At 48.0% G+C, this 27,020-nt stretch overlaps 1 protein-coding gene across 1 annotated transcript; it reads left to right on the forward strand.

Moving 5' to 3' along the window:
* Nucleotides 1–632: 632 nt before the first annotated feature.
* ahr1b (aryl hydrocarbon receptor 1b) lies at nucleotides 633–27,020 on the forward strand. The gene is made up of 11 exons (XM_067260125.1): nucleotides 633–673; nucleotides 1,276–1,463; nucleotides 11,725–11,840; nucleotides 15,745–15,834; nucleotides 17,467–17,590; nucleotides 18,355–18,488; nucleotides 20,709–20,911; nucleotides 21,064–21,173; nucleotides 22,582–22,723; nucleotides 22,876–24,559; nucleotides 26,853–27,020. Exons 1-11 carry the CDS (start codon nucleotides 633–635, stop codon nucleotides 27,018–27,020), a joined length of 3,000 nt encoding a protein of 999 aa, XP_067116226.1.

Here is a 27,020-nt window from a genome sequence, read left to right on the forward strand (position 1 = left end):
CCAATGCGTGTACATCCACTGGGTCTGGTGGGGGGTTTTGGGCTCAGGCAGAGAGCGCGCTTTAGCTCGTGCCACAAGGGGTTATTTACAATGATGTATCAGCAAAACAGCAAAGCATTTCAAAGTCGTGGTTTTACTGTATAGTCGACAAATTTCCACTCAAATGAACTTTTGCGATTAATGGCACGAATACTGATGCTGTCTTGTTGGGAGAAGGAGTTTAGCGATGCCAATTGGAATTTACCGGTGGAGCTCCATGGTGTACTTGTCGGTACTTTTTGTTTTTATTTTTTACAATTGTCGGTTACCCGGTGATTTGAACGTCTGATTCTTAAGTCTATAAGGGAACATTCATTCATAGCGGGCATTTACGTCTTTGTGACTTGCGTTGAATAGGCTAAATGATAAAGATAAAATAGCGCTTATGGACTGACGCGTCAGTCGGTGCAGTTTCAGCAGAAATATTGGCTACCGGAATTTTATTCCTAACGAACAATAAAGGAAATAAGAATTGTATGCAAATACTATTCGAGGAACCTTGCTTGGATGGTCTTTCGGTGTTTATATGGATTGGTTTGAGTAAAATTGTAAATAATTTGGCCACAGAGCAGGCTACAGATTAAGGCTTCAACATGTATGCTGGACGGAAGAGACGAAAACCGGTGCAGAGGGGGTAAGTGGAAACGTTGTTAAATAAATACAGTTGCGTTTCACTCTTCTGTGAGAATTCCCTTTTCACAGTAAATATTGAATCACAAAGTCAGTATAGTTTGGAATGAGGCCTTATGTTATATAAGATCTGAATAGCATAATTGAGTGGTGAAATGGAATTGGTATAACGATTTGCAAACTGTTTCTTTTGCGTTTGTCATTCTGTGTGTCACACTTTCGTCTACACATAGCCATAACCAGAACTGTTATCGTTAATATTTGTGGTGATATACCACAGTTACATTTTATGTTTCCTCGACCAAGTAGCCTACAAGAAATTACATTTACGTATTTGTTTGAAGGCCGATAAGAGCAGCTGAATGCTATGAAAGTACAGATTGTTATTAGTAGTAACACAAGAGTTATTATCATCTTCAGAATAATAATACTTAAACAAATGATGATACCCCCCCCCCCCCCCCCCCCTATATTTTTTTCTTTTCTGCTGGTGATTATTTGGAAATATCAATTTTCTGATTGGCAATAGGTACTTTTGATAATTATTTTTATAACTCATAGTTATCATATGAACCCTGAAGAAGAAACTGTATCTGTTCCTTTCAGTGTGAAACAGACCCCATCAGAGGGGGGCAAGTCCAACCCTTCCAAGCGGCACCGGGACCGACTGAACTCTGAATTGGACAGGCTGGCGAGTCTTCTGCCCTTTCCAGATGAGGTCACCTCCAGTTTGGATAAACTGTCTATACTACGTCTTAGTGTCAGTTACCTGCGAACCAAGAACTTCTTCTCAGGTGAGTTCCATTGTTCTGGCCTTGTTTGAGTCTGGGTGGATTCTGTCATGGCTGTATACAGTCTGTATATGGCTACAGATGTATTGAAGGAGTTATTTCACTGAGCTTTTAATTGTTTATCAATATTGTATTTTTTATAACACCTATACATAATAGTTGGTGTTATTACTTACATTAAAACAGTAAAATCACCTGAGATAGATGGCTAAATCACAAAACTTCTATCCTCTGATTTGGTCCACTTAGATACTCTTGTCTTTGTGTTCAGAATCATGCTGTCCTATCTCGCATCCCAACTCGATGCAGCGGCAATGCAGTCACTGGGTTCCGGCGGTACATTAATAATTGAATGAAAATGAGCTTAAAGAATTTATAAAATGGAGGGAGGAAATTGTTTGTTTTAGACAGACAATTTCGAAAATGGCTGTCGAGGCAAGTGGGGGGGGGGGGACAGGACAGTGGGGCTCACCCTGGCTTGTTGTGAGTGAGAGCACTGTCTGGGATGCATGGGAGACAGGGCCTACATACATGCCCGCTGTTCAGACAGGAATGGAGAGAGCGGAAGAGTGAAGAGAAAAGGGGAGCGTTTCTATACTGCTAGGGGAGTCAGGGATTAATAGGTACGGCACGACTAAAACAGTGGTGGAATAATCATACCCTTGAGTGGAGTCTTTTTCCTGAGTCAGTGTCATATTTTTGTTTAGAGTTATGGAATAGGGTTTGCAGAGACCGCTGCTCTGCCATGTATGAATGCAATGTGGGCCACTCACGCCCAGTCCTCTACAGTTTTCACAATAAAGCATCATTTGTTTTGTGTAAACAAAACAAATACTGCTTGACATGTAGGGATTAGATCTGTTCTGCAGGCTTTTAGTGAATCGCCTGCGTGATTTCGAGATTGGAGCTTAGCAGTGACATGCTGTTCTCTACCGGCCTTAACTCTTTACAACCGACTGAGCTGCTCCAACGAACACTCACAGAGGTTGGAAGAGGGGAGTTCTGTGGAAAGAAGTTGTGACAGCTTCAAATTGTTATGGGGAGGATAGTCTGTATCGTTTTGACCAAGAAAGCCTCTTTGTGATTGTTTCCTCAAATGAAAAGATTGTGAGACAATTTTATGAATCATTCAGAAACTGCTTTCGAAAACCAACTCCTCAGCTGAGGAGGCCAACATGCTGACCACTCAGGGCTTCTCCAAGTCACTTGTCAGTTCCCATCAGTCTCTGCTTCCATGGTTTGCGCTCCTGTCAGATGCTTCCACAGCCATGCTATTCCCTGACCACGTCTGACCACGAGGAGAGGTTTCTCTACGGGGCTGAATACATGACAGCCCCGCGACCCACTGTGCTCCAGTAGGAGCGCTGCTTCACAATATAAGTCAACATAACTATGTACACATTGTGTCGCTGAGGATGTTTGCCTGAGTGTTTGCTCTGTTGTATCCTGACCTCCACTGAGCTTATCAAGACTCTTGTTTCAGACAAATGACAGATCACTTAACCACACCAAATGATAGATTTTCCTGTTTGTCTTGGTCTTATAAAATAAAGCTGTATGTCAATGTCTGGAATGAATAGAGCCATAATCTGAATGAAGGCCCACGGCATGTTTAGCCTCCCACTTCCTTCATGGTTCGTTTGGTTGAAAGGTTTTTTCAAGCCCAGAGCACTTGTTGGATCAACTTAACTGTGCATGGAGCTCAGGTCTTTTCATATGAGGATGAAAGAGGTCCTCGTTTCTGTGACCATATCCTGCATAGAGACACTGATACAGTAATACTGCAGCAGTACAGTACATGCTTATTTCAAACAACATGACAGAGCTATACATATTGAAACAAAGAAATGGGCTCAACTCAAGTGCTATTATAACCCATTCCTATAGCCATATTGAATGAAAAGAGGCACACAGATTTATGGTTTTGGCAAACCTATTAACAATGTATAAATCCTGGATGAATTCTTAATGAAGTGTACCCTAATGGTAAATGTTATCTTAGTCTGTTTGTCTCTTTGATATCCATCACACCCGAGATGGTTGCTATGGTGTGTTCATGCACTGTTCTGTACACAGTGTACCCACTGACTTTGTTAACACACTTCAGCCAGATGAAAATGAACACTTGAAGATGAAAGTGTTTGGGAATAATAACAGTAGTGCTAATCCACTTAAAGGGGGGTTATATTCCTTTGAAGGACAAAAAGAAGAAAGGGATGAGGGAAAAAAAACAAGCAGCTCTGCTCTGTTCAACCTCGGATCTCCAGAGGCCAAAGTCTAGCTGCTGTGTCAAGGTAGCCGAGAATAAACGGGTCTTATAAAGGGCCACTTATTGTGTTTACCATAATTGATCTTAAAATGAGCTAATCCGTTTTCTTGTGATTCAACCTAGCGGCCAGTGATGTTTTCTTTTCTTCACTGCCATCTGATAGGAGATTCTGAAATCGCTCCCAGTGGTATCTGGGTTTTTCCACATCTCCAGCCCTCTCTGTCTGTCCTCAATCCCTCGCCACATTCCTCCTATTTACTCCACACCTACGATCTGTCAACATGTCTTCCTCGATTCCAGGAAAGCTTGTCAGGTCCCACAGAGTGCAAGTAATTTTTTGTGCTGATTAGGTTGAATTCCAATAATGCTGGTTGTGTGTGTGTGTGTGTGTGTGTGTGCGTGTGTGTGTGTATGTGTGTGTGTGTGTGACTGTGTGTGCGTATGCATGTGCGTGGCATGTGGAAAGGGACACACATGAGACTGTCATGTTTCAAGAGGTACACACATACTTGACTAAACACATACTTGTGCTACCAAACCTCTGTTGTTTTAACTGCCCAAGAGAATGATCCGGGCAAAGATCTCGGTTGGGGTCCATTGTGAACCTGCTCTACCAAACACACACACACCATATTCACACCATCTCCCCCGTTTTTACCTCAGCTGAGCTCTGCATGGTCTCACCCTAGTGTGTTAAGTTGGTTATCCAACGATGGCCTCAAAATAAATCAGGCTTCAGCTGTCATGAGCAAAAGAGGAGGCTGCCTCTTCCAAGAAAGCTTACAGTTTCTAATTGCTTGGCCAGCTTATATGTAAACATTGAGCATGATGCCAGAGTTAACCAGAGAGAGAGGCTTAAGTTCCAAACAGAGACATGTCCTATTGTTGCTTTATCACAGTCACCCCATGTCAGACTAAAGCTCGTTTAATTATGAAAGATATTGAAGAGAGAATGTTGGATGAACAAGCGCTGACTGAAGGCTTGGCCACGGCCCTATCAAGACTAAGATGGCTGTGTGTGTCACACATTTCGTTCGGTTGTAAGTGCCAATTAATGTTCATTAAAATCAGATGGAACAGTCCCCCCGTTCTCTTGCAAATGGCCACAGCTCCACTGGCGTGCTGTCAAAGGTTTTTTTTGTCTGCTCTTGTCCTTTACTCTTTTACTGCTCCGATAGAAAACGAAGGCAACACGGTATTCATTAAGGGAGAAGGGAGGTAGGCAGGGAGCAGTCCTGCGATCAGGAATTTTGGTTTACTGAAAGATACTGGAACCTAAATTTCAAACGGATCATTAGAGTCGAGTCTCACAAACAATTGACAACACTCAACATTGTGCAGTTTAGAAGGTCATGACATGGGCAGTGTGGTGTATTGCCAAAAGGATCGTTTTTAAATCTGAGATTGGAGATGTCATTGTTGATTAGTATACACTCACTAATCATACTCAATGATAACTTGTGTCTTTAAAGTCTGACATGTTCTGTGTTTGTAGAGAGTATTGGGTATGAATATAGTATGTGGATGTTACTTTTATCATATGTGTGCAGCTTGACCTCACTGTAACTCTTGATAACAGTGAGGCCAAGGCTTGTATTGTCTTCATATTGGCAAAGAGAAGTTGATTGAAAGGAAACGACACATGTCCATTGGTCTCTTGACATGTCATGCCTCAAGGTGTTGTTATTGACCAATTTCCTCTTCAACCTGCGTTTGCTCTCCCTCTCAGCTGAATGTCAGGACTCATTGATTGGTGTCTCTAGTGGAGTATATTCACCTGGGAGATCTCCACGACATCAGTGGATGACCTCGGGAAGTAAAAGGGACACAGTTGGCATATGGACAGGTACATAGGCAGAAATCCCAGGGGGGACAGGGGGGACACGACCCCCCCATCCTGGGAAAAATATCATTTGTCCCCCCCAATAAATCACTGTAAACATAAGGAGATTTAAATAATAATAATATACATTTAACATATTACAATGTACAATGTGTTACAGCAGAAATGTTGGTGTCCCCCTCAGGAATTGCTCTTGAGAAAATGTTATATAATTGTCCCCCCCAAAATTGATAGCAGATTTTCAACCACTGGACAGGTATATGGACTTCCATCTTAGCTGTTTAAAATAAGACTCATATATCGAATGAGAAAAGATGCTCTGTTTAGAGGAGTGGTAGTAGTAGTGGTAGTAGTAGTGGTAGTGGTAGTCTTCATTGTTGGTTCCTAGGATACCTAGGATTCTAGGATGCCCTAGAATTCCGAATGTTTAGTGAGTCGGTTTCCCTGAAGTCTACAGGCGTAGTGTGGGAGGCTTCCAGGATCCGCCATCTGCTTCCAGGATGTGAGGCCAGATTAGGACTTACATAACATGACACTGCATCCCACTTCATGTTATTATTACTGTATCTACTACAGGTCCATTCTGTTGTTTTGCAGTTTTGCTTATTAAAAGGGTTTATAGAAGTCAAGTTTGTCATTGCTTGTCTGTGTGTGTGTGCATGTGTGTGTGTGGGTTTGAATTATACAAAAGTTCACAGCATGCATATGATTTGCATACAGCATACATAATAATTAACATCTTAATGCTAATCATTACTAATCTACATTTCTATCCATATCATGATGCACATTATTTAATGTATGCATACCATGGTGGAGGCTAAAGCTCATACAATGCCATCCTGTAGTCTAAGTCTAATGAAACTGTCAAAATAGTTACATTCACTGTGGAAGTGACTGGGTCTACATTAGCTGCATCAATATTTCACAGCCCACTCTGCCTACTGTGGAAGGCCCGCCTGCTTATAGTTCAATTAATACATTTAAACAATACTGTATGTGGTGAGTTAGGGTTTTTGAAAATGAATTAAAACAACCACCACATTCTTAACACTACCGATGCACAAACATGGCTTGTTCCAGCACTGCAAATTGTTCTGTGCTTGCCAAGATTAAAAATCTTAGTTCTTAGTAAATATAATATATATTATCAAAGATTATTTACTAGTTTATATCTTTTAATTTGTGGTATATTCTTAAGCCTACCTATTTCTAGACTGAAACCAAATTATTTTAAGATAAGTAAAATTGTAGTAAAATGATCTGTCCATGCAGCAAGATAATTTTACTAGTATTAATTCATTTTCTCTTCAAACTTAGTGTTAATTTCTTGTATTTTAGCAGACCTTTTTTGCAGTGAGCACACACGCGTTACATGTTACAGTACAGTAGCCATGTCTGCCTTCTCTTCTTCAAACATCATTTACTGTATCTTACAGCGTCCCCTTTCTTCCACCCGCCATCCTGCGCCCCTAACCCCAGTCCAGAGTCATTAAAGATTCAACCCCAGCTACAACACAGGCCTCTGGAACCCAGGGGCCCCTCATGTGCGTCCCCTCCTCACAAGCTGCCACATTTGACGGGTCACTGTTTGTGTCACACCCGCTCAGTGGCACTTCTGTCTCATCTGGGAAGACGTGCAAGGTCAGGGTGTGGGGGGCGAAGGCAGGGGGTCTCCAAAATGTGAGAATGAGCTGCACCCCCACCTCACACAGCCCCCCCCACCCCCTCTCCACTCACACACACATATACACATCCCCCATATTGCTAAATTCCCCATGGGATATTGGGGCTTGGCTGTCATTTGATTAGTTTGGATATTCATGGCTGAGTTTTGTTTCAGTACAAGATGGCAGCTCGGGCACCGCAAAGGCAGTCGTTGTCAGGCTCCTTTAGAGTGGGCAGCTGTCTTCTGTGCTCTCAGGCTCTGCGCCACATTGAGGGAGTTGAGGGAGAATGGTGGCTTGCTGGAGCCTGTCACGTGTGTGTGTGTGTGTTCAGGGCTGAGGAGTGCCTATTTTGATGTTTTTATTGCTTGTTGGCCGCCACCACGGCAGCTTCCAGTTGGCGGCTGTGTGTTTGGTAAGCGGCTGCTCTCCGTTCTGTGGAGTCAAAAGCACTCCGCACTCCTGGGTGCCCCCAGGCGCCGTGTGTCACAGGCATCTGCTGCAGTGACGTCATCAACACGTGACGCGGTACAAATAGGCTCCAGTGTAAATATTTCACGACGAACATCTCGGTTCCCCTCCCCTCCGCAGCCTGTGCTGTTCCACTAGACTGCACTCTTCTGAGAAGCTCTCAGCACTCCCCTGCTCATTCACTCAGACAGGCGTATTGGCGCTCGCTCGGCGCTAGTGCTAGGCTAACGCTAAAGTGGATCCCGCTGTCCTTCTTGCTTCACCCACCGCAACGGAGATTGACAGGAACAGCACATATTTCATACCGCTCAAAGAGTTTCTACATAAAATGAAACAAAATATTTGATACCTTGAAGAAGGAACCCTGATTTAATAATGAATCCTACACTATTTTAAGCATTGTGGAGAGATCCCCAACCAGGTTAAAGCTGACAGGAGCCATTACAGGGCTTTGCTGCTCAGGAGCAACATCGGCCAACTCCCATTTCCCAGGCTGTGTCTCTCAGTGTCAGTTTCAGTGCACCATCAGCACATCCCAGTAAATCTGTTTGCTGTACCACAGTACTGCCTTTTAGTATTCTGTCATGTCGGCCCAGTCCAATTCTCACAGAGTCACCAAACAGTATTTACACAATGTGAAAAAAGGTCTCATGGGACATTGTGTCATTGCGCCGACAGTTCCCCAGGCTACGTCAATGGTTGGTAATCAGAAGAATTTGAGGTATCCCCGTCGATTCCTCTTCCCCCACAGTGACTAATGAATGAGTTAATTGTGTCGTAGTGGAGGGAGAGATCGTCTTTATATGCCAGGCTTTTAATTGAATCATCTTTGTTCAGTGAGCCAGCTCTCTCAGCTAGGCCAGCGCTAGGCCTAATTGTGCCTGTGTGGTATTTCATGTTTTGGAAAAAGGGGGAAGGCTGTTTCACCCAATCGATGGTTCCCCCCCTCCAAATGCTCAGGGGCGTGATGTGTGCACTGACCCACATGGCGCACCGTAGCGGAGATGACAACAGAACGAACATCATTCTACTACTGTGCATTATAGTGGGGGATATACAGACACACAAACACAAGCTCAGAGAGGGGAGGGAGCTGAATTGATTTGCCCGGTCACGTTTTTGTACTGTACGTCAACAGAGCATGCCGACTCACAGAATGCACGGCTGCATCATTGTGAAAATGCGATCAGTGCCTTTTAGATTTGTGTGTGAAAAGAGAGAGAGGGGGGGTTAGGGTTAGGATGCAGCATGTGTTTCTTCAAGATTTCAGAGTGCAAGATTTCAGATTGCAGGGTCCCATATCGATCCCTTTCCTGCTCATTAAGCAAAACATGTTTGTTTACATTTAGCAGACGCTCTTATCCAGAGCGACTTACAGTAAGTACAGGGATATTCCCCCGAGGCAAGTAGGGTGAAGTGACTTGCCCAAGGACACAATGTCAGTTGGCATGACCGGGAATCGAACTGGCAACCTTTAGATTACTAGCCCAACTCCCTCACCGCTCAGCCACCTGACTCCCCCCTTTGTCCTTTTCTTATACAAAAGGATCCATAACACACAACTTCATTTCAACCATGGGAAGCCATGTGACCCAGTTGGGAACAAAAACACATAAAAGCCCTGAAAAGATTCTCTGGAAGTGTGCTTTCCACTTGTCCAGCGCCCTCTGGGTCTGTTTCCGGGTATAATTTGGATTACAACAGCAAGAAAAACATGTTCTATACTTTTATCTCTCATGTGGTTTTCCCAGTAACTTGTTGGGGTCCTGAGAAGAGATCTGTGTTTGCGTGCTGACCACCATCTAAAGGCTGTGGCCTTTAGCCTTGCACCGATGGAATCCACTAAAGGCCATGGGAAACAGCAGCAGATCGCACTGCCTGCCTTTGAAGGAACAGAGATGTGGAGGAGGCAGGAATAAGCCCTAGGTCTCCTACTAATGCCCACCATGGCCTTTTAATGTAAGGCGTTCTGCCTGAGTCAGACGCGAGGGCAATTCTGAGGAAATCTGCTTTTACGTGTACTTTTTCATGTTTCTGAACATATTAGACTTATGCGTTCTTCTTCTCTCTTTCTTGGATTGTCATACTTTCCTTAACCTACACTATTAGAATGAGCATTCATTGACAGCCTTGCAGCCATAGTCAGACTGACAAGTAATTGTCCTATGTTTTTGGAGCCAGCTAAGTATATGACCCCTTCAACTTTGACATCTGTGTTGTCACCTAAGCCTCAGCCAATCTCACCTCAGACACGCTCAACACACACAATCACATGGACTGTTGACCCCTCTAATGAGCGTTGATCCCACACACCAGTTAAACCAGTGGGCGGGGTCAGAGGTCACGGAAGAGTCTTCAAACCCGTGTGCTGATCTGGAATCAGGTCTTCACTGACTGTTCATTTTAGTTTGGTTATCTCCGAGGTTATCATGAAAGCATTCAGACTTAATTCTCCTCTTTGTTTGGTCTAGACTCAAGAACAAAAGCTATGAAATGTATGTATTTTGATTATGTACAATGTTTGCGTAACTGAATTTAGAGTTTTCTAAAACAGTCAGGACGTACTATTTTGTTCCATGGAAATGTGACTCGCGATAAAAATATGTTGTTCACTTTACTCTCGCTGTTTCATGGTTTTACTGGCATTCTGGGGAAAAGGGTCTCACAGTGAAGACACAGAGCGCCCTAGATTGGGGCCCATGTGGTGTCAGCTGAGGGCCCCTGAGTAGCGTCCCCCGCCCTGCTGAAAACCTGACAGCCTCAAGAGGTGCTGTGGAGTTGTCACACCCGCCCGTGACCTTTCCCTCACAGTCCGCTAATGCGTTTTCTGCGTCTCCCACAAGTGAAAAGAGCCCCGTCTCTCCCTCTCCCCTCCCTCCTCGCAGACGCAAAGCTTCCCCTCTCCTCGCTCCTCTCCCTCCGCTAGAGAAATCACAGAACTATCCGTCTCTCAGTCCTCTCTCCCCTCTCCTCTCCAGGCCACCTGTCTCATTGCATTTCCCCTTCACTGTTCACCGGTCCCCTCCCTCACTTCCCAGATGGATGTCCCCCCCACCTCAGCATACTGTTCCACTGCAGACCAAGCAGCCACACAGCAGGAAGCCCATCCTCCCTCTCCTCCAGTCCCCTATCTCCAGCAGGCTGCACCGGCCGCTCCTTAGCCTCCTTGCCCTCCCCTCCTGAGGGCTCACCAGGCCACAGGCTCAGGGGCGCGGGGACGCAGCTCTCCTTGGCAGCAGAACCCTGAGCTGCAGGAGGGCAGGCTGCAGTCCTCTGGCGTGTGGCGGCGTTGCACGTACGCGAGGTGTTCAATTACATCGTTTCGACCTTAGTTGGATCCCACTCAGTCTCTCAGCTAAACTGGTTGCATCAAATACTGGATGTGTTACTGCAGCTGTAATGACTGTATATGTCAGGCTGTGAGACAAGGTCTTTCTTTCTCCCTTTGCTGTTGAGTCTCTTTCTCTCACTTAACCGCTAGTGTGGTTTGCCCACTGCCATAACTCACACTTTATTGACCATTTGCAAAGACATTAGTAGCACTTAAGAAGAACATGGACTGAGACTAAGGTACTAAGGCCCCCAGAGGTGGGCTGTTAGTGTAGCCCAGTCTAGCAGCAGGAGACCCGAGCATGCGCTAGCCCAGGCAGGGCTAAAGACAGCTGTACCAGCTGCATTCTGGGAAACCTGGAGGATGCCATGATCTTACAAGTGCACAGATTGGATCGTAGATGCTTGGAAGCATGTCTTTTTTTTAACACTCTTCATGTTCGTAGCTGGTGTGATGTTTGTGGGGATTATTTGAATTTGCATTTAGTATTCAATGAGGTATTTTATTAATGTTTTATGAGCAAAGGCTCCTTCATGTATGTGTGTACTGTACTACGAATAAAGCTTTCTGACATTCACAGCAGTTCTTTTTAAACATTATTCCAGACTAACACTCACCCCCCTTCCTTCTCTCTCTCTCCGCCTCTCTCCGTCTCTCTCTCTCTCTCTCTCACACACACACAGTTGCTCTGAAGACTCACGCTTGCAAGGGGTCGACACCTAACAGCGATAACCATGACAACAGCAAGGCGACACGATTGGTGGACGGCTGGATGCCTGAGGGGGAACTCCTTCTGCAGGTGGGTGTCAGCACTGCACAGCAGAGTACGGCAGATCCTTAACGTGTCCAATACGGTTCATGTTCACGTGAACTTCATCAGGAATCATGGTAGAAGCCATGTTTTAAGTTGCCCACCCCAAGCGGAGTGGCTCTCGTGAGTGAACAAGACCACTCAGTCGAGGACGTGTATCGGCAGTAGCGTGTCTGGGCCTGAAAGATCTGCTGCTTCTACAGAAAAGGACGTCACAGCGGGCTGCAACTCTTAGCATACTCCCCCCCCCCCCCCCCTGTCTTCCTGGCCGGGCTCCTGTTCCTCCCCTAAGCATGTGTGAGAGGCTGGAGAGGCCCGAGCCCGCCTGGCTGAGCGCTACTCTCCTTCCCCAGCCATCCAGCAGAGACGGCGACCGAGGGGAAGAGGCGGGGGGGGGGGGGCGGCCGGTTCACTCAGCAGGTTGACACGGGCCCAAACATGGAAAGACTCTCCTACAGAGTGGGAATCCACCGGGGGGAACGAGCCCTGACCGAGTAAACATGTTTTGGTGAACGGAAAGTTGATGGGAAACGATCCGGTGCTCAGAGTGTCGGTTCAGTTCACGGCCAAGCACAGACATCCCTGTGTCTGTGCTTGGCCGTGAACTGAACCGTGTGTGGGAAAACAAATAGGTGTTTTTTTGACCCAACGTTTCTCTCTATGTAGCTTACTCCACATTCACGATGGCCTTTATCCTAGAAGATTGAGTTCCTTGATGGTAGCTGACAGGCTCCCTCTCCTGAACTCAGGACACTTCCTCCATACAGGAACTTACCTTAGAAGTAGGACGTCGGGGGAAACCGAAAGGCCTCTTGGCTTCTGGACATATCCGAGGTTGATTGGTTTGGACTGGCGTACATTAGCGCATTGGATAAACATCCAATCCCTTGCCATTTCTCGGCAGTCGGCTTATAGTGCCTGGTTCTGCATAGCAGGCCTGACACTCCACCGTGGGGAGGACGCTCTGTCTGCGGCCCCCTGTGTTGGGCCATCATGCACAACCACACTGCTCCTGAACTGACAACACTGAATCTCTCAAGGCACTGAGGGGGTGGAGGAGGAGAGGAAGACAAAGAGAAACAGAATGAAGCTAAGAGGACGGGAAACGATAGGGGGAAGAGAGAGAGAGAGAAAGGAAAAGAATGGGAAAGTGGAGGGGGATGGTAGTGACAGAGTACTGGAATGGATGGGGTGAGAGAGGAGGAGAGCAAGCAGTTTGAGAGCGAGGTCCTTTTTTCTGACACGGCTGTGGAGGAGGCCGGAAAGAGAGGTTGAGGCGGGGCTATTTCGGACTGAGTCTGCCTGTCTTGCTGTGTTCCATTTCAGACACTTGTTCATGAAATATAGATCGACCTTGAAGGCATTCATTATTAAAAATGGGGTGAAGGGGGGGGGGGGGAGCTCAAATGTAGTCATATTAGTGATTTGTTCCAGTTCTAGGTCTCTTTGTATCAGTATCTAAAATAATCATCTCATAATCTCAAACAATCAGGCCACATCTGTGGGAGATAAAGAAGAGAGGGAGAGACAGAGCGGGAGGAAGGGAGAGATAGAGAGAGACAGAGAGAGACAGAGAAAGTCACGAAGAAATGGACAAACCCACTGAGGATTGCGTTGTGCTCCTGTTTACGATGCCTCCTGCCAGTGTTTGCTGTCACTCTGTCAGGGGGCGTCCAGGAGAACACACACAGGCTGAGAAAACAAACAGGTTTCAGTGCCATGCTGTACACAGTGCCAGACCAAACACTGTGACTGTGTGTGTGTCCATCTGGCAGGCAGGCTTGGGACTCCATCCTCCTCACGCTCACTCGCCTTTCATTTCTCTCTTCCATCCATCAACTTTATGCTTTCTTTCTTTTCTGGCAAATGCCTTCATCTTTTCTCTCTCTAAGTTTCCACACATCTTTTTCTATCTTTCATTCTCAGTTTCTTTTCCGAACCCTCTCCTTCATACTGTTGCACTCCATGCAGGTCCATTTGAAGGACAGTGCGTAACTGGATTTGTGCTGGACAACTGCATGTCCGCAGGGCCATTAAATATTCAAAATACATTTTTGATCAGGATGTTTTGTGACTGCATAGGTCCTGACCCCCCTGAGAGAGAAAGACAGAGAGACAGAGTGAGGGAGGGGGGGGAAAGAGAGAGAGAGGGGGAGAGAGAAAGAGAGAGAGGCAGGGGGAAAAGAGCAGTAATTTCTCCCGCAGACAGATACATCTAAATATTTATACACAGAGCCTGGACGTTGCTCTAGTTTGGGTGTGTGCGTGCATGCATGCGTGTTTGTGTGCGTACATGTGTGTGTGTGTGCGTACATGTACAGTGTGTGTGTGTTTGTGTGTGTACATGTACAGTGTGTGTGTTTGTGTGCGTACATGTACAGTGTGTGTGTGTGTGTGTGTGTGTACATGTACAGTGTGTGTGTGCGCACATGTACAGTGTGTGTGTGTACATGTACAGTGTGTGTGTGTGTGTACATGTACAGTGTGTGTGTGCGTACATGTACAGTGTGTGTGTGTGTGTGTACATGTACAGTGTGTGTGTGTACATGTACAGTGTGGGTGTGTGTGTGTACATGTACAGTGTGGGTGTTGGGGCTCAGAGAAATCCGTCCAGGGTGGGGCTGCTCTTGCTGAACAGACATCCATGGCTACTGTAGCAGAATCTGCTTCTCGCATTTTTTGAGAGCAGGATGGAGGGTGAGGTGACGAGGCGGGGATCTGCTAAAAGCTTCACCCAACAACTGGATGTTAGCATCACCACAACACCACAAGCTGTAAAGCTTAAATTACAGGCTTGAGGCCCCTTGCTTCCTTGTAGCTTGCTAGAAGCTAGCTCAGAGAATATGCCATCAGGCCTTCATCAGGCATGACTGACTTTTAGTATAGTCGCTATTTTAGGACGAGGTTGGTGTTGTTGGGATTTTTTACATCATGTTACATTTTCTTGTTCCTGGTAAAAAAATATATTTGTTAACATGCTCCAGTCAGTACCCCTTCTACTCCACATGAAATGATGACGGAAAGGCAGGCGAGGCTTTGTTTGGATGTCATATGTGACCCCCCCCACCCTCCCCCTCAGCCCCCTCCCTCCCCACCCCCCTAGCCCCCGTCTGCGTTCCCTTTCTTTTCTCTCGCCTTAGTTTACTCCCTTTCTCGTCTCCTTCTCGCTCACTCTCTGTCTCTGTTTCTCGCTCTAGCTTCTCTCTCTCTCTTTCGCTCGCTCTCTCTCTCTCTCTGTCTGTCTGTGTGTTCAAATGACATCGACCTCCACTGCCTGGGGTGAAGTCATGGCCCGGTTTATACTGTAGTGTTTCATCTCTCCAGCCCTCCCTGTCCACCATTTTCCTCTGTCACAATAGACTGTACTTGCCAGTCTGCAGTAGCTACCAGGGCCTTGTGTCATGCATTCTTCAGGAGTCTGAAGAGTCACTCCCCCTGTTCAAGCTATGTATCCAGAGATAGTGTTCACTGGGCCAGCCTGAACATATACACCATTGAACATCATATAACACCGGAATGTATAGAGTTGACTAAAGCCACATGAGGATATCTCGGTAAACACCAATGTCAACTGGGAAGGAATGTCTCCCTTGCTGACTGTGCCTATCAGAGCAGTTAGTGTCTTTGTCTGTTCCATCAAATCACTGGCACCCTTGTCAAGGTGAATACATCGCAAAGCTGGCCAGCTCTCCTAGGTCGTGTCATTCTATCATGTCTGTTGCGTTGTATGTTTTATATCCAGGAGCCAACAAAGGGATGTTCACTGTTTAAGAACCATGTCATGGAATTGCGCACAGTCAACAATGTGTTTTATCAAGCATTCAGCCCAAGCATGCCCTAACCTTGTGTGCTTGGGCAATCATTGTTCTGTCTGCGTCTCTCTTCTCCTCAGGCTCTCAACGGCTTTGTTCTTGTCATCACAGCAGAGGGAATCATCTTCTACTCGTCTCACACCATCCAGGATTACCTGGGCTTCCACCAGGCAAGTCCTGCAGGTCACAGGGTTTGTGACATGTCAAACACACCGTCCGAACACACACAAATCCACACAGAAACGCACACACACATGCTCGAACGACACGCACACGCGTCGATCCCCCCCCTGGTCAACCTGAAACCGAGCTGAGCAAGCGCTCCTCAGGATTTTCCTCCTGATAAGACCTCGAGGTCAGATACGGGTTAATCAGTGGGTAAGAACTGGGCAGAGTCCTATATTTAGCATGAGTACCCTCCAGCTCCCTCTCATGCTGCTTACCTTGGTTAAGAGCCTCAGAGCTGCTTGGATCCCTGTTGCTTACATACAGTATACTGTATGTAATCACATGGCTGGCCCAAGCTGTCTTGATATGATAAGACCTGACTGCATAAAGCCATTATGTGTCCAGTCAAAAAACGTGCATCGCTTGCATGTTTTTTCGGACTAAATGCTATCTAGTATTTAACCTTTGGCAAGCTTACTTGTAGGTCAAGGTTTTCTTGCAATGTGTCTCAGCCAGGAAAGACTGACTGCATTACAATAACTGCTAAACTAAACTGCTTGCTGCTCTAAACGATGTGGTTTTGATGATACATGCTTCTGTGACTATCCTAGGATCTGAGCACAAACAGCACTTGGTGTCCTTCACACAAAGACCAGTGGTTCAGACAAACAATAATGATACAAAATGTATTCATTGAGTAGATGCTTTTATCTAAATGATGTATAGGGGGGGGGGGTTCGAATCGGCCACTTCTTGTTCTGTAGTCCAAGGCTCTACAACTGAGATAGCTCCTACAAACAAACATTATGGATTGGCTTAGATGAATTAAATTGGCTTTCAAGAGAAGTACCCCTGCCATGTAATCCAATCTATGTGGCTAATTTACTTATGAAATTATCCAAGGTCTTTGGCTCTCTCTCTCTCTCGCTCGCTCTATTCCATCTTTGTCTTCTCTCTCTCTCTCTCTCTCTCTCTCTCTCTCTCTCTCTCTCTCTCTCTCTCTCTCTCTCTCTCTCTCTCTCTCTCTCTCTCGCTCGCTCTATTCCATCTTTGTCTTCTCTCTCTCTCTGCTTCTCTTTCTCTCCCTCTTTTCTTCACACCCTCACACAGTTTCAGGGCAAGATAAATGAAACAAACTTGTGTTCAGTGTGATCCACACCTTTCACTTCCTGTCCTGTCCCACTCCCCCTCCTTGCCCCCCCGCCGTCATCACTCCCCATCTCCAGCTGAAACAGAAATCAGTGTGGATGTGGCTGCCTCTGCGGGGTGCTGTGTTAAGTAATGAGATAGAACAGTGATTTGGGAGTGTGATATATGACCCCAGGCTACGTTCAAGTCCATCCCTGTGAAAGGAAGCTCTGGCTGGGGCAGTAAGAATGAAAGAGCCCAGAGATCTTTAAAGGGACAATTTTTTGTGTTGGATAGCAAAAAATAAAGAAAAGAAAAGACCTGAGATTATGAACGTGTAAACATTTTTCTAGAACAATCGTAGAAAGGTCGTTCAGTAGGTTACATGAAGGTATTTTTTTTGACAGAACTACAAAAGCACCTCATTGCAGCAGAGGGAATGGTTTAAGTGGTGTCTGTGTGGGTGGAAACTGAAGCTCCCTCTGTTCTCTCTCACCTGCTTCCAGACGGACGTCATGCACCAGAGTGTGTTTGAGCTCATCCACACTGAGGACCAGCAGGAGTTCAGGAGGAACCTGCACTGGGCTCTCAACCCTCCTGCCCTGGCCCAGCCAGAGCACTCCCTGCCAGGTCAGTCTCTACCTGTCATCAACACCCCTCCACCACACACCCCTCTCCACCTTAACCAAACACAGAAGTTTGCAAACTCTGACGTAAATGTAACATAGGAACGGATAACAGTCACAGGTAATGTTAGTGTCACCGGGAACCCAGAAGGCCTATCCCCTCCACCCCCCTCTGTCTGAAAACTGACAAAAATGTGCCCAACTATGACTGCTGGAAATGGAGAGAGGGGAGAGAGTGTGACCTTTAGCAGAAGCTCCCTGAGTTCCAGGGTAAATGTTAGAGCGCACACAGACGTCCGCTCCAATTAGAGAGGGGCTGGCGGTGTCCCCCCGTTCCTCCCAAACAGGAAGTTGACAGGACAGACAGGAGAGCGGGGGGGGGAGGGTGGAGGAGAGAGGCTCCGCACGGCATGGTGGGGTGCGGGGAGAGATGGAGTACCACGTGCACACGCATGCACAGGCGCACACCCACGCGCACGTGCACACGCGTGGTCACAAACACATTTGTTCTCTTTTGCACGTGCTCATACACACACACGTACACAAAAACTCGCACAAAAAATGGCCTGGGAGCAAGTGCACCCTGCTTGTTCCCCCAGTTTATGTGGATAATGAAAGGCACCCATGACTACTCTATAACAAACAATACCTGAACCAAGCAGCTTTTCAGCCATAGTTGGAGTAGCTTGGAATGTTCTGCACATGACTGAACATTGTGTGCATTGAGCAGGAACGCAGTTGATGTATGGATGTTGTTTGGTTTCTCAGACGAAGAGCCTCTCCCCAGCTCGTCCTTGGTCACCTACAACCCTGACCAGCTTCCTCCTGAGAACTCCTCCTTCCTAGAGAGAAGCTTCGTCTGTCGCTTCCGCTGTCTCCTAGACAACTCCTCGGGCTTCCTGGTATGTATCTAGAATAGTCCAGTGTGCTTTTATGTCAACTTGTGTCTGTGGTTGTAATCACAAGTCTATGTGGGAGTGCCCCAGGACCAGGGTGTCCCAGGGGGCCACTCTCCCTCCAGGGCTACCGTATCCCCATCCCCCGTCCCACCCATGTCCCTCCCCTTCAGGGTCTTGCAGCTTGGGGCCCGAGCAGCCCCACTCTGCCCTAGCCCTCTTCCCCCTCTGTTCCAGGGAGCCTATTAGCATGGTCAACAGTGTGTCGTGACACTTCAGACTGCTGAAGGGATGAGAAGCCACCGACTAGCCGCGTAATCCGTCTTAAAAGAGCCCCGGGGTCGTGGGGAAAAGGCTATAATCTCCTTGGAGTAGCGAGAGAGCAGAATTTGCTTTGTCAGAATTGTGCTCCCAATGGAGGCATTTCTCCACACTCTTAAGCCAAGTACCATAGAGTGAGGAAGGGGTGAGAGCGAGAGAAACAGAGGAAGAGAGACAGAGAGAAAGAGATGGGGGGGGGGAGTCCACATTGACTGTGACCACAGAACAGAGATGTGTGGCAAAAACTCACCTGGACCTAGGTACCCTTTAGCCAGCGGATTCCCATAGTTGATGGGCCCACGATGGCCCCCTAAACTCCTGTAACAAAGCCATCCTCTGGGTAGCCCCTGCCCCCCTGGCTCACCTGCACAGCTGTCTGTGTGAGGATGGAGGCTACCGGGGGGGGGGGGGGTAGGTGGAGGGGGGACTACCCCATACTCCACAGAGGTCATTTGCGTGAGCTGTAAGCCAGGGGCTGCCTCAGACCCATTTCCATAGCTTTGGCTTCGTAATCCTCCTCGTTATTTGAGTCTAGATTCTTGACATCATGACTGCCAGCTCTTAAGATCAGCAGACTCAATTAACAAGTGGGAGGAGGGAGTGGAAAGGGCAGCTGTGGCAGAGTGGGGTTAGGATGACTGGAGAACAGGGGACCAGATGAGGCAGGGGGATGTAGGGTTGTTTGTAACATTGTACAATACGTTGATTTCATGTCTTTGCCCCTGGATGTGTTTTCACATGTTCATTTTTCAATTAAGCAGTCAAATAAAAATGACAGGAATGTTGTTGACCTAGTTTGATCCATAGCCGTGGACAACCAGCCTACCCAGTAGTCCCAGTGCACAAGCTGCTGCATACATCTAAGCCAATTAGCCCTAAGCCCCCTCGTTTAACCGGAGCAGGGGACGCTAACACCATTATCACTGACACACCAATCTCACTCACACAAATCTCAGGAACTGATATGTTTCTGTGTGACATGAAAAGGGTGAAAACACAGCTCTCTCTAAGTGCCATTGGAAGACTTGAATCTCCCTGAGAGCTAACAGTGCGACGGTACATGCCGTGCATGCGGGTTGCCATGTTTGTAAATAACCTCCCTCTGGCAACATCTGCAAGCGCTGCGTGCGTTATCGTTCATCGAGGTGTACCACGCAAATATCCCTCCTATGATGGAGGTAAGGCTGAGTGATGTGCTCATTTAGCCCCCCCATGCCCCCACCCTACCTTCAGGGATGGGGGCTGAAAGTTTTATCCGTCTAAAGCTACATGCTAAGTCTCTAATTGGCAGTGTTGGGACTGGGGAGGGGGAGGGGGGGGGGGGGGGGTTGGGGGGATCCTGTGGGGTTACGAATGGAGATGACAGGAAATCCTGAATGTTTACTGTGTGGTAGATGTCCCTCATCCTTCCTCCCGATCCCCCCAGCCGGGGCTACACAGACTCGCACAGCCACAGACTACGCTGCCTACCCAGAGGCGATGGTAAATAATGATGATTGCGTGCGACAGAGAGAAGTGAAACAGTACTCTCTCAAGTCATTTGGAGAGAGGAGCGCGCGGCCGATATCATTATCGCAGGCGCAGCGGAAGAATCAGCCGTTTGGATTTGTGCTAGAGTAAAATAGGCTTTCCATTTTTTGGAGCTATGCTGCAATTGGCTATTGGAGCTTGCTTCTTTCTCTCACTCGTGTGTTGAGTGGATGTTAACATCCCAGCATGCGGCACAGAGCAGAGACGATAAGAGGCTAATCGCAAGCAAAGCTTAATTTGAAAGGCCCTCTTTCTTTAATCTCTTCCTAAAATATCTCACAGTCAAAACGTCTGAGATCTCACCAACATATCGGCATGGTGCTTATTTACTCCTGTTTAAAGGGTTGTGTTGTGTGCCTCTAACCCCCACCCCAGGCACTGAACCTCCAGGGCAGGCTGAAGTTCCTACACGGGCAAAACCAGAGGCTGGACGACGGGGGCAACGTGCCCCCCCAGCTGGCCTTGTTTGCTATCGCCACCCCCCTCCAGCCCCCCTCCATCCTGGAGATCCGCACTAAGAACATGATCTTCAGGACCAAACACAAGCTGGACTTTACCCCAATGGCCTGCGACGCCAAGTAATGGGAACACTTTACTATTCACACCGATTGTCTATTCATGCTATGTTCAATTGTTAATAGTAGCAAGTTAGCCAGTAGCCTAGTACTCTAACAGGCTGTTTTGTGTGTTTTTCTCTGACATTTTTCTTTCTGAATCTGTGATGACACAGGGGTAAAATTGTGTTGGGCTACACGGAGGCGGAGTTGAGGGTTCGAGGGTCCGGCTACCAGTTTATCCACGCGGCGGACATGCTCTACTGCGCCGAGAACCACGTCCGGAGTGAGAACCCTGTCTTTAGCTTCACCACTCTTGAATCCTTTGTTTGTTGCACATCAGTTAGTCCTAGATAAGTAGCTATCTGTAACTGTACACCATAGAACATGTTCCATTGTTCATGCTAGCCCCTAAAATGAAGACTCCGCGGTCGTGGCCCAATGTGGTGGAACAGAGACCCATTGATAGTGAATGTGGATGTGGTATGTCTGGTGTGGTGAATCAGTTGGGGCCCAGCAGACATGACAGTTTGAGTCTCCCTGTCCACTGTTGTTTGTTTGCGGGGAGGATAATCAGTGAAGGACAGTGTCCTACTTAGTGTATGAACTCATCTGACCCCGTTTCATCCACAACAAGGCAACACTGAAGCACTCCCACCCCCACTCTCCATGCAGCCATGATCAGGTGTCTGATCTGAGCTCAGGGGTGGATGACAGGACAATCATTCCCAGGCTCATCCTTATCTCACCCATCTCTCATCCTCTTCTCAAACATCTCATGCCATTCTCTTATCCACTTCTCTGACCCCAGAGAAAAACATGGGTTTAATCCGACGTTCAACCTGAATCCAAGTGAGCAAAACGAAACATTGAAAATGAAGCGTCACACGATTCTTTATATTTTGCCTTGCATTTCAAAAACTTTACACAGCTACATGACTAAATGGATAATTTTGCAGTGTAAGAAGGAGGAGGATGTCTTGGAAGGAAGGAGCGCTGGGCGGGTAGGGTGGAGTAGGTTAACATTTTATGGACCACATGGTTGGCAAGGGAGAGAATAGGGATATTTGTACATAATCCCTCAGATTATGGAAGAGATTGTGCAAAAAACCCTGAGAGGATAGAAATCTGAACCCCAACCATTTACTAATATCAGGGATTGGACAATGACTCAAGGTCCACTAGTTCCCGCTGAGCATAATGCAATATGAGGTTTAGACAGTTTAAAGTGTAAATGTTGGTATGTCAAATAGTTGAAAGGCACAAGGAAAACATTGGATTTGCCTTCCCAGTGTTTCAGACTGTGCTGTCTGTTAAAGTCATTCACTTTAAACAATGGAGTTGCAGTCCTCACACTTGTGTCCACTCAACATCATGAACCTGCTCCGGAAAACTAGACAGCTGGACAGGAGACCTGAGACGGATCTCTGTTACGACACTCACACACACACCACAGGCCATATGGCCGAGGGATCAAGAACTATGAGTGTATTATGTGTCATGTGTGTGTGAGAGAGAGAGAGAGAGAGAGAGAGAGAGAGAGTGAGAGAGAGAGAGAGAGACACAGATATTGTGTGCATATGTGCAAATTTGTGCAAATGTTAACATCTGGCTGAATATATATTGTATATCCCTATTGACCCTGGATTTGGCTGTAACGAGTTCTCTTGGCTGGCTGTCCTGTGTTAATGCAGTGATCAAGACAGGAGAGAGTGGACTGACTGTGTTCAGACTGCTCACTAAGGACAACCGCTGGAAGTGGGTCCAGGCCAACGCCAGGCTCGTTTATAAGAACGGAAAGCCGGACTACATAATCGCCACCCAGAGGCCCCTAGTGTAAGTGCACCCGTTCAACTCTCCCCCCCCCCCCCCCCCCCCCCCCCCCCAATTTAATGTCACACATTAAAACTCCGGTAGTAACATTTTTGTAATCACCAATACTTATTTCTGCGTTGTGATTCGTTCTCCTGATCCTCTGTTTGTCCCAGTGAGGAGGAGGGAGGGGAGCACCTGAGGAAGCGCTCCATGCACCTCCCCTTCACCTTCGCCACGGGAGAGGCCCTGCTCTACCAGACCAGCTACCCCATCCACGGCCTCACAGACTCCCTGCAGGGCAAAGGCAAGAGCAGCAAATCCAAGAAGGGCAAGGCAGACAAGACTTTCAAGGACAGCCTCGACCCCAGCTCCCTGCTGGGGGCGCTGATGAGGCAGGATGAGTCTGTGTATGTGTGCCAGCCCGCCGTGGAGCCCAAGATGTCCTTCCACAGCAGCCTGTTCAGCGAGCAGCCGGGAGAAGGAGGAGACAATGGCAGCTTCAGCGGAGGCCCGCTGGGGGGCGACAGCTTTAGCGCGGTGCTGGACGGAGTCCCGCATCCCAACGGGGAGCTGTCCAGCTTCGACCCCCTCCTCGCCACGCTGGACTCGCTGTCCCTGGAGGGGGGCGAGGGCTGCTCCAACAGCGAGCTGTTCAGCGCCCTGGAAAACCTGGGGCTCAACGCGGAGGACCTGGAACTTCTCCTCCTGGACGAGCGGATGATCCGGGTGGAGATGGATCCCGACTACATCCCCTCCCTCAACGACCTGCTCACCAACAACGAGATCCTCTCCTTCATCCACGACTCGCTGGAGAGCAGGACAGAGGAGGGGAGAGGGGACGGATGCAGGCCTGTGCCCACCGTGGAGCCCCAGACCCTGGCTCCTGCTCCTGCCTCAAACCCCCTCCCCCACACCAGCACCCCTGCTCCCCAGACCCCCACACCCTCCCAGTTACCCGGCCACAACAGGCCTCCCAAGCCACCACCCATAGTCCACCTGTCCCAGCAGATGCAGCAGCACCTCAGCACTGCCCCGCCCGTCTATGCTAAAGCTCCAGCCCCCTGGCCCCCGCACCCTCAGACACAGGTCCCCACGCTAACCCAGGCCCACACCCTGCCCACCAGCACACTAACCCAGGCCCACACCCTGCCCACCAGCACACTAACCCAGGGCCACACCCTGCCCACCAGCACACTGACCGGGGTCCACAACGGCCACTGGGTGTCCCCTATGGAGCTGGACGACCACTGCCCACTCCAGGAGCAGCAGACTCTGTTTAATGAGCAGGCCTCTCTTCTGAGCCCTCCTGGCCCCCACAAATACCCCCAGCAGTGGCAAGCTCCAGACCCCCTCCTGCTCCAGCTACAGTCCCAGAGCCACTTCAGACAGGCGAGCAGCGAAGGGAGTTCCTCTCTCAACGGGGAGCAAGGCGGCCACCCGTGGCAGGGATACGGATACCAGGGACACCTGGCGCCGATCACCAACGGAGTCTGCATTCCCAACGGCCACGCGGCCCCTTCCCAAACCGCACGGACGGTGAATTACAACATGGCCGACGTGGCGCACGTGGACGGCGTGGCGGTGAGCGGTGGTGGAACAGTTGGGGATGGGTGTCACTACCAGGAGGTGGGGCCCTCCGGCCCGTCTTACCTGCAGGGCCATCAGAAACAGCTCCAGCAGCTGCAGTTCCAAAGCCAGGTCCCATCCTCGGGTTTCCCCCAGTACCCCACGCAGACGTCGTCCCTGGAGCTGGAGCAGATCCTGGGCCTCTCCCACCCTCAGCACCTGCCCGTCCTGGAGACCTACGACATGTTCAGCAACCCAGCCAACGGCAGCCAAGACCTCACTCGCAGCAAGGTAAAACTCAGTCTGAAATGTGTGTGAAGTTCTAGTGTTTCCTTGTTTTACATGAGGTAGTGGTTTTTACAACAATGTCACAAGTATCGTGTTTGATTCATGGAGCTTTGCTAGTTGTTACATTTTCTAGGATAAAGCAAAGTGCCAAATTTATCCTCAAAGGAACTTAAAGCACCCTAAATCACAGCTTTAGGGGGCAACAGTCGTGCCCACTGCCCACTGTTAACCCGGTGCCACCGTGGTAGAGACAGTTGTAGTGGAGCCCGGGGCTGGGGTGGACTGTTGTATCGCGTTGGCCGTAAACGAGAGTGATGTGAGCAGACATGCAATATAAATACAACTAGGAGGGCAGGGTCACTGCAGCCTAGAGCCTACTGACAGAGCCGCAGTAGGTCTCCCGTTCTAACAGTCACTACTATGTGAACTTTGTTCTCTTCTATATCTGCTTTTTGAAGACGTTTGTCACTGTCTGCTCTGCTCCTTCCTGGCTCGTTTTACCCACAGAGTCAGGGGACAGGACTAATCAGCCAGTCAGGTGGTTCAAAAGGTCCTTCACTGCAGAGGAGGCTTGCCAGATTATTTCCAACGAATGAACAGACTCAGTTGTCTTGGCAGTTATTTTTGGATACCTTTAAGTAGGACTACCTTGGTGCTGACCTTGTGAGTGTGTGATCAGTATTACTTTGGAGACCAACTTTAAATATCTTGAATTATGTCAGTTATTGTGACTTTTTGTAACATTTGAATTGTTTCAGTTCTCAGCTAGCGACAGCTGTAGCAATACCTTTAATCTCACAGTACTATTTAAACACTTTTGAGGTGTAAACAGAGGTACAGAAGACTAATTCCATTAGTTTTCAACTAATTAGTTAAGAGACTAAAGTCAAGACCAACTGAAGATGGATCCCCAGGCAATACATGATAGTCAGTGGCTGCTCACAGAGACCATTTTTACTGTTGCTGCTTGGCCTCAATGTTTGCTCTGATCCAATTTGTGAGTAAACAAATCAGCTGTAAGTGTAGGTTGCTTATCATCTACAGCTTTACCATCTACAGCTTGTCCATAGAGGCCACTGCCTTTAAGTTGCCTAAATCATTTATTATCGTTGTCATCTGTCGATATTGGGTTTTGTTTTTATTTCCAGGCGGCATCAGCTACTCTTTTTGTAAAAAATAAAGTTACAGAAAGATTATATAAGTTGGACAAATAGAAAGGGTGAAAAATGCAAGCAAGTGTGGCAAAACACCGGTTATGAATGGAATAAGTTGGAGCATCAGAATGAGAGCACCCTGCAGTGGCTGACCGGCGGCCATTCAACCCTTCCGCTCTGCCTCGACACTGTTTCTGTTTAGGGTCAGCAGTCACCGATGAAAGGAAAATACAGCCAAGCTGGGCAGTCAAGCATAGGCATTGGTTGACCTACAATTTGCCCATCGCCATTACCTAATACAGTCACAGTGAGAAAGAGAGAGAGAGAGAGAGAGAGAGAGAGAGAGAGAGAGAGAGAGAGAGAGAGAGAGAGAGAGAGAGAGAGAGAGAGAGAGAGAGAGAGAGAGAGTGGGGATGATTTTCTACCTGTCAAGTCCCACCCAACCGCAAAACGTGCTAAACAAGCCGTTGGGTGTGCTCTGCTGGAGGGTTGGGGGATTTTGGAGTCGAAACTGAAAAATCTTCTCAACTAAACCCGACCCTGTGGGGGGCTACCGTATGTAAGGTGTGATTATTCAGATCTATAAATGGATGGTTCCCAAGGGAGCTCTATATCATGCACATGTAGGCTGTACGGTAGGAGCTGTCACTGCAGCCACTTTACCCACTGGAGCTTTCAGATGTCGCATTTTGTCCCAGAGTGAGGAAGTAATTCACTGTGGCACAACACAGATCTTGACCCACTTTACTGTTTAGTCACACATTTCAGAGGATCAAGCTTATCTATCTGAACATCTCTCTCTCTCTCTCCCTAACCCTATCCCTATCCTTATCTCCCATCCTGCATGCACCAAAACAAACCCAGCCCACAAAACAGCTGCTGCCTCGCCCTCGCTGGCTGCCTGACCTGTTTTACAGCGTGTGATTAGGGTCAATGGCTCCACACTAACCCCATGCATGACAGCAGTGCCCATTTGTATTTCCGTTGGTTATCTTTTTGTACGGGGAGGGGATTGCTGCAAACCAGGGGTCTGTGTAAGCATCCACAGTGTAAGAGGAAGTGTATAGTGTATCATTTGTGGAGGTCAAAAGGCTCAACTTGTGCTTGCATTATTGTTTCGTTTTGTTTCACTGTTGGTGTAGATGGTGAACGACTGCCCTCGCGACAACACCAGCGTGGCCTACACAGGGGGCCGTCTCAGGCTCAACGGGAACAGCAGCACCCTCGGGGGCAGTCCTCCCACCTGCCCGGACACCCTCCCCTCCCTGCCCACGCTCCCTGACCCACAGGCCACCAGCTTCTACCTCTGA

This window comes from Osmerus mordax, chromosome 22, assembly GCF_038355195.1.
Source record: "Osmerus mordax isolate fOsmMor3 chromosome 22, fOsmMor3.pri, whole genome shotgun sequence".
NCBI lineage: Eukaryota > Metazoa > Chordata > Actinopteri > Osmeriformes > Osmeridae > Osmerus > Osmerus mordax.

What these genes read in the sequence shown, in the direction of transcription:
- ahr1b (XM_067260125.1), top strand. Translation starts at nt 633, where the DNA reads ATGTATGCTGGACGGAAGAGACGAAAACCGGTGCAGAGGGG. An exon ending in AACCAAGAACTTCTTCTCAG is followed by an intron (nt 1,464 to 11,724) that starts GTGAGTTCCATT and finishes ACACACACACAG; the next exon opens with TTGCTCTGAAGACTCACGCT. An exon ending in CCAATGGCCTGCGACGCCAA is followed by an intron (nt 20,912 to 21,063) that starts GTAATGGGAACA and finishes GTGATGACACAG; the next exon opens with GGGTAAAATTGTGTTGGGCT.